At 47.2% G+C, this 8,004-nt stretch overlaps 1 protein-coding gene across 1 annotated transcript; it reads left to right on the plus strand.

The window, feature by feature from the left end:
* Positions 1 to 1,919: 1,919 nt before the first annotated feature.
* On the plus strand, positions 1,920 to 5,142 carry LOC123402047 (eukaryotic translation initiation factor 3 subunit J-A-like). Its single transcript, XM_045095906.1, has 6 exons — positions 1,920 to 2,168; positions 3,188 to 3,306; positions 3,948 to 4,096; positions 4,184 to 4,334; positions 4,426 to 4,585; positions 4,709 to 5,142. Exons 1-6 carry the CDS (start codon positions 2,156 to 2,158, stop codon positions 4,807 to 4,809), a joined length of 693 nt encoding a protein of 230 aa, XP_044951841.1. The 5' UTR covers positions 1,920 to 2,155; the 3' UTR covers positions 4,810 to 5,142.
* Positions 5,143 to 8,004: the final 2,862 nt, after the last annotated feature.

An 8,004-nucleotide genomic window follows, 5' to 3' on the forward strand; every position in this document is an offset into this window, starting at 1 on the left:
CAGATCCAGCGACGGTGAGTGTCAGAGGCACGATGGCGGCGGCGGGCAAGGCGCACAATGATGGGGGAAGGAACTGACTGGGTGAGTGAGGTGGGAGAGGAATTGAGTGAGTGAGCGGTGAGCGCACGGGGAGAGGACCCAAAAATTGACGCGGGAGAACAGCTGTGGCGAGCGAACAAGCGAGCCCGCCACCATAAATATAAAGAAAATTTGGATGTGTATGACGCAGTTTGCCAATCTATGGTTATGGCGGACGATGACAACCACATGTAAGAGAGAATCAGTGGCGGCACCATCTTGTTGCCCGCCACTACACTGTCGAGCCAATGGGTTATTTTGGAAGAGCCTACCCCATGACGGACGCGAACTATTGCCCGCCACTGGAATGACCTTAGCTGTGGCGGGTGGCCACTGGCACACATCACAACTGTTCTTGAATAATTGCAGTGGCGGGTGTCCCACCATGCCAGTCACTTATAAGTGTTCATCTATAAGCCCATTCCTAATAGTGAAAGTCACCACCAACAATAGAAATGTGATACCATGTGAAATAATGAACGTGAACATATAGATTTTAAGTCATGGTTATTGCATTAAAAGTATGTGTTATTTTCTCTTCCATTACGAGGCACGGGCTCTTTTGCTAATAACCATAAAAGTGATGATAGAAGAAGAGTTCTTTCAAAGCAATCACCGAAGGGACAGTGTTTTCCACATGAAGCCCACTTAGTATACACGCCAAAATGCGATGGAACCCACTTAGTATATACATGAATATGTCGTCGCCTAAAACACATCAAAAAGCAATCATCGAAGGGACAGTCTTTCCACATGAAAGTATCTGTATTTTTTTTAAACATAGTATAAACGCAATCGCTCGTATAAATGCGTATACACTCATCTGTATGAACACATACACACACTCTATCTTACAAGCATCACTGAGAGACTGAGCCGGCATATCATCCTGAGTTTTACGGAATCACTGCAGGCGCCTCGTCGCCGACGAGAACGTCTTCTTTTTCAGTAAATGCACATCGTCAAAAATCTTGAAATAAATCAAAAAATAATACAAACACCACCTTGTAATACTAATCGGTATGAGTCATGACCGCAAAAGCGGTTATTCAAAGAAAAACCTACGAATACTCCCAAGATTTGACTAGAACCCTACGAATTTTCTGATCAAAGCTCATGGAATAGTAACCGCTAACCGGACCCCTGGACTATACCTGGCCAAACGGGCCGTGCCGGCCCGACGGCATGCAGGCCAGGCACGACACAGGCCGGGCCCGACACGGACTAATCGTGCCCGGGCCAGGCACAAGCACGCCATGGGCCGTGCCTGGGCCGCGACCCCCAGCCCGCGTGCCGGCCCGGCCCGACACGATTAGGGGCGCACGAGGCGGCCGATAGATCTGGAGTCGTTCGAGCGGGAGGGGCTGGGCGGGACTCGCGGGAGGGGCGCAAGAAAAATGGAAAAAGGAGCGGCGGCGCGGTCGACTGGGCGGGAGGGGCGCGCGAAAAGGGGAGGGGAGGGCGGGAAAGGGCGGTGGGAGCGCGGGAAAGGGAGAGGGGGCTGATTTTTTTTTTTTTTGCCTTTTTATTTTTTATATCAAAATAGCCAGCGTGCCGTGGGCCTAGCGTGCCGCGGGCCGGCCCGATTAGACCACGTGCCGTGCTTGGGCCTGGGAGGCCAGCACGCGGGCCGGCACGGCACGGCCCGTGTATTAATCGGGCCCAGCCGGGCCGGGCCGTGCCGGGCCGGCCCGTTTGCCCAGGTATGCCCTGGACGCAACTGGTGACGGCATCCGTTCCGTCTCCTCGCGCGCGCGTCTCGTATCTACGCATCGGCCGGTGCGAAAGCCGCCACCCCTCCTCCTCCCCCACCCCCAAACCCAAACCCAACGCAGCACGACACGAGCCAGCCAGGCCGAGAAGGCGACCCAAACAGGCAAGCACACACACAGCCAGCTAGGCAGAGAGCCCGACCCGTCAATCCTCTCCCCTCCAGAACCCTCCCCTCCCCCGCCAGCCGCCGCCGCCGCCGCCCGCCGCGGAAACCCTAGAGCCCTCCCCCTCGACCATCGCCCCGCGCGCCAGCCGCTCCGTCGCGGCCGCCACCCGCTCCAGATCTCGAGGACGTCCGGCCACCATGGAGGACTGGGGTGAGCGCATCCCTCTCTCCCTCCCTCCCTCCCGATCTGCGTGGGAGCCGACGCCCGATTCGCCCCCGATGCGGGCGGGCGGTTCGGTTTTCCGACCGACGAGCCTCCCTTGGGTCGCCGCCGAGTCCCAGGCGCCGGCCGTTTCGCCGGCACGACCGGTCCCGTCGGGCGGTTGGCGGGCCTCTAATGGCCCGTTTGCGCGCGATGAATTTCGGGCGCTGCGGTTGCGCGCGAGATCGGTCCACGCCGCTGCCGAAGTCCAACCGCGTTTAGGGTTCCGGGCGCAGCCGTCAGGAATTTGGGCTTTTGGTACCTGTACGGCGGTTCGCCTGTTTCTTAGCTCTGCGGAGTACATCCACCGGTCCCAGGCACATCGCGTTTCTTGTTTTTTGAGCCCCGGCACCGCCCGTAATCTGTTTGCCCTTTGCATGCTTCTGTTTCGGTACTACAATGTAATGGTTTCGTGCTCTCATCAACCGTTTTGTGCTGCTTTTATCTGTTGAATAAATTACAAGACCCGTAGTGCATTTAGCACGGGTTCTCACTCTTGTCGTAGAAACTAACTAGACAGTTGGATTTTGCATGCCCAACTATGCTTGCTTGGAGCAGACGTTGATAGGTTGAATTATCGCATGGCCTGTGCCCTTCCTAGTTGTGCTGCAAGATGGGTTCCCTGTTGTTTGGACTTAATTAGCCAAATCATTGCACGCACAGTATTTTGATGGTCAATGCGGTGTTGCGAGTCTGTGACCTAGGAATTCAACCTGCCTGTGCAATTTATTTCGGGAGGTTGAGTGAAATATGATGGTGCTTGCCACATTTCATTAAAGACAACTGATAGTTCATTATCAGAGCAGGTTGTAGGAAGCTTTGAAATTGTCAGTCTTTTTATTGAATTTACGATGCTTGTTTGTTCTGACACTTAATATTTCTTTCTTTTATTGAATTTATGATGCTTGTTTGTTCTGACACTTGATATTTCTTTCCCCATCTTGGAAATAATTCAAATGATATTACAGATGCTGATGATTTTCAACCAATCGCACCTGTTGTGAAAGCTCAACCTCTTAAAAGTAACTGGGAAGATGAAGATGCGGATGAAGATGATGTCAAAGAATCTTGGGAAGAGGAGGAGGAGGTACTGGAAAGATTTGGCACACTTTTTAGTGAACATAACACTCCCTTTTCCTCCTGGTCCCACATTTTTCGCAGCTCTTCATTTTACAAAGTAAAATGGGAAATCACCTGGTTATTTTCAGATTTTGTCATTTATTTCTGGGCATTATTAACACTGCAAATATGTGCAAACTAGAAAATAACATTAAACCTGAGGGTTATCAGGGACATGTTTGGCATTTGCCCACTTGTCAAATATAAATTCCACCCCCATGATTTTTGTACTATTGCTGGTAATTTGCCAAGTAATCACCCCATAATTTTTGTACTGTTGCTGGTAATTTGCCAAGTAATCCTTGGTGTTCATTGTCGCCATGAATTTCAATTTATGTCACTTCAACGTGTACAGGAATTCCTAACAAATCAAACTGCTGTGTGCTTCTTACATTACGTTCTGCGTTGTCTATTAATTTCGCCTCAACAAGTATATGTTTGGTGAATTGTTCAATGGTTTGTGTATGACTGGTTCTGATGTGCAAATTAATTACCAAAACTTCATGTTTATGCTATGCTGTCAGTTTGAAGCTTTTATTTGGATATGTGCTAATAATATTGAATTGTCACTGATTCAACACTGGTGCTTTAACAATACTTACAATGCAGAAACCTAAGCCACCGCCTGTAGAAAAGCCTGCTCCAAAACCTAGTGCTAAAGCTGCTGTAAAAAAAGGCAAACAGCCCTCAACAAGTACTGAAGTAGTGGAAGATGATGTTCTTGATGATCCTATTTCAGAGAAGCTTCGCCAACAAAGGTATTGCTATATCTTTTCCTACCGTGGCCTTCTGGTATGATGTGCCTACCATTCAGTTTGTTCACTCTGATGCTTTACTTGTTACAGGCTAGTGGAAGAAGCTGACTTTAAGGCAACCGCAGAGCTTTTTGCAAAGAAGGACGGCAGTGAAAAGTCACTAGAGACTTTCATCCCGAAGTCCGAGAGCGACTTTGCGGAATATGCTGAGCTTATCGCAAACAAAATACGTCCCTATGAGGTCTGTTCAACGTTTGCAGAGCTCTCTGTTTGGTTTATATATTGAGTCTCCCTTTCCTTCAGGAACTGACCTTCGTTGGCTGTGTATACAGAAAAGCTTTCACTACATGGGTCTACTTAAGAATGTCATGAGACTTTCCATGACATCGTTGAAAGGTGCAGATGCGAAAGAAATATCCTCCTCCGTCACGGCAATTGCTAATGAAAAGATCAAGGCTGAGAAAGAAGCTGCAGCAGGCAAAAAGAAAGGAGGTGGGATTCTTGGACCTAATCTAGGCACTTTCTATTTCTAGCCAGACATAATATGCAGCGCTAGGATGGGTATGCTGTTACTATCATATGCCTTATATGCTGATGTTTGCCGTAAATCTGCAGGAGCAAAAAAGAAGCAGCTCCATATAGAGAAAGGAGAGGAGGACTTTGTGGCCCGACCGGGTGCGTCTTTTGACGACCCCGATGAGTTCGACTTCATGTGATTGGCTGGGAGGGGAATAGCCTCTTCCGTGTAATACCTTTGAGGCAAAGCAGAGATTAGGGTTTGCGGCGGTCTGTATTCCCTCGAGAAGCACCTGAACACTTGGAACTGCGTGGGAACATGTCTTATCTATTTGAGGTTGATTTTGACGCTCGGAGAATAAGAAGAACGCCTGCGGCTCTGTGAGGCGTTTTTCTTGTTCAAGACCTGTTTGTGTTTTTTACTTCTTGTTCTGTGGGTTGGGGTCTGTTCCTTTTTGGCCAACTGTACTATAACGTGTTTCTGGTTATATTGGAGTCATGCAAGTAAATTTTGGTGGTTGCTTCAGTTAAAATTCCCTAGTTCTTGTGAGTGTGCTTCCAAAGAGGATATCTGGTTATTCCAGCATTTTTGTCTGGCATGGCTCTGAATCTGTGAGTATCCCAAGTCGTATATTGCATAGTGCCGAGAACAAGTTGCACGTAGGCAGGCTCGTTTTTTGTAGAAAAATAGGTCATTGTTTCCTGTCACGGGGTATTTTTTCCTAACAGTGCAGGCTGCCATTTTCGGTCGGGAGGCAGTTTTCCTGTGTAGACATTTGTATTTTCAATGGCCAGTACTAGGTTGCCCTAGGGTCGTTGGATCTGATCCGTAGAACCACCATGACTGTTGGATCATGTACACTTGCGTCAAAAAGGGCAGATTTGTGCTTTCTGGCTTCATCCTCAGCCTGTTTTGGTCTTCTTGCTAGATATAACAAAGAAAGGAGGAGGCGTTCTTGAGCCAGCGAAGCCAGTTTTGAAGATAATGCTTGGCGTTTCTTGCCTTGTGGGTGTAGACTGTCTCGAAGACATAGAAGCTTGTCTTGACTTCTCAATTATTCTTGGGTCAAGAGCAGGCTGATCAAGTGCTTTTCTCTTCAGCATCTCATTATGATCTTGGACCATCTTTTCAGACTTCTTTTTTACACGTGCTAGGGCGCCCCTGACGGCATCACGACGTCTTTCAAACTTAGTTTTTAAATCTGTCATTATCTTCTGATAGCCTGGGATTTGCTCGACATTTAGCTTGTGCACGTTCTTCTTGAAGAGTGCCTTCTCATGACGAATCTTTTTGCACATTTGATCTGCCTTCTAAGTAACGGTCAATTCTTCATTCACCAGTCCTTGGAAGGTGACACTGAGCCGAATGGGAAGCTGAAGGGTGTCAATGTAGAGTGAGGGATCAGCAAACCATTCATCGATGAAATGGTTGAGAATATCTGCATCAAACAGAGGCAAGTCTTCAAGATGTTTGTCCTCTTCCTCCTTTTGCTAGATGAGCTTCGCAAGAGCCTCACCATCAAACTCATCAGCTTAAAGCTCAATCATGTTATCACCATCCATCAAGATGACGGAAGGTTCCGTGCCACGAGCAGCAACCAGTTTTCTCTTCAACCTTCTTGTAGTACGTGATTCATCCTCAGTCTCAGCTGGTTCATCTGGCCTTGATCGCGAAGCCTGTGGTGGTGTCGTGATCGTCTTTGAAGCCTTTGAATTCTTAGGCTTTGAAGCCTTCGTCTTCTTTGGTGGCTTCGGAGTAGGAGCTGAAGGCAGTTCTACATCCTCATCAGAGGCTTCAGTAGTGACATGACACCCCAAGATGCTAGATGGATCTGGATGTTATGGCATGGGTGGACTGTCCATGCATGGGTAGAAGCCAATCTTGATGCCTTCAGCCTTTATCTTCGGGTACAGATTCTTGTACACAATGTTAGTACAGGAAACCCATTCCGCGTTCTTCTCAGCATATTCAGAAGTGAGAAAGTGATAGTAAAATCATTCCTACGTCCAATATCTTCGGATCCATTTGATTCGGTTCTTGCGCCGAGTGTAGCTCTCTTCAAGATCAGACTTTTATCTGTCATACAGTGTAGGTGGAAGATCTTTTGCAGTGTTCTGACGTCTTTGTCCCCCACCCTTCTTAGGTGCTTTATCTCTACTATCCATTGTCTTCTTCTTAGACAAAGGCTTCATAGACGTGTGCAAGTGAGAACTGGCTCTAGGTGAGTCCACGTGTATTTGTGAGTAGTGTGCAAATGAATTCAGACTATGAGATCCAAGATATTCTGCCGTGGACATGTACCTGTGAAAGAATTAGAGACACGAGGGGAATAGAAGAGTTCCTATGCATTCTCAGAAGATTTTGAAGATAAAAACATGGTCTGAAGATAATGACCTCATTCATCGAAGATCTTCACTTTTGCACAAGATAAGGTGATTTCAGATTTGTGCAAATCTAAAAAGTTGCACAAGTGAGAAATTGAACCATATTTTCAACATAAGTGAAAGCATTGAGCAAACAGAGATGGATGTTTGAGTGCTGTCGAAGAGAAAGTGGAAAAACAACATCCGAAGATATGTGGTAACTTTTTAGATCTAACAAATGGTAAAAAATGATTTTATTTATCGTAGGGAAGAACACGATGAATAGCTCGACCAAGCGGTGAGGTCAAGCGGTTCAATCCTCCACGCCCTAACTCGGTGGTGGTAGACGGCTATGACGGCGGTGGGGCGAAGACAATCGCGTCCGGCGTGAGTAGGATGACGAAGAAGTCATGACGGCTAAGCGTTTCTCCTCCGACGACGATGGATTCCAGCGGCGACGCTAAGGTTTGTAGCTCGAGAGAGGTAAGAGTAATAAATGATTCGGGGTAATGTATTTATAAGGAGGGTGGAAGTGGGACAACCCGACAATTTTGGACGGATATGCCCTTGACCCTTCGGTTTAATGGGAGGCATGTTTGACAACCCACTACATCTGAATTGTAGCGACATGCACGGGAATTGTTGCGGTAAGGGCGGCAAAAAATATAAGATTGAATTTTTAGAATGTTTGGTTGGATTTGTCTTGGACTGCCAAGGATATTGTGAAGACAAACAACATGTGTCCAGTAGAATGCATATGATTGGAATTGATCAATGTTAGGAGAGATAAGCATAGTTGAGGTTTGTGGGTCCGATCACATTTGCCTAGATAAAATTCAAAACATAGCTATAGGCAAAATGTTGTAGAGGACAGAACTCCAAAATATTAAAATGATATATTCAAATGACAAGTGTTCAAGTTCGAAGACAAACATTCAACTCGAAAATAAACTCAATTTCTTGAAGACATAGATAAAGACGGGAAGAAAAAAAGCAATGTCTTCAAGAGGGGGCGATGGCATTGCCCATCC

The sequence above is a fragment of the Hordeum vulgare genome, chromosome 6H (genome assembly GCF_904849725.1).
Source record: "Hordeum vulgare subsp. vulgare chromosome 6H, MorexV3_pseudomolecules_assembly, whole genome shotgun sequence".
Lineage (NCBI taxonomy): Eukaryota > Viridiplantae > Streptophyta > Magnoliopsida > Poales > Poaceae > Hordeum > Hordeum vulgare.

Bases quoted from the DNA above. Each gene is read 5' to 3' on its own strand.
- LOC123402047 (XM_045095906.1), top strand. The intron at 4,335-4,425 runs GTCTGTTCAACG...CTGTGTATACAG, and splicing joins ACAAAATACGTCCCTATGAG to AAAAGCTTTCACTACATGGG. The intron at 4,586-4,708 runs GTGGGATTCTTG...GTAAATCTGCAG, and splicing joins AGCAGGCAAAAAGAAAGGAG to GAGCAAAAAAGAAGCAGCTC.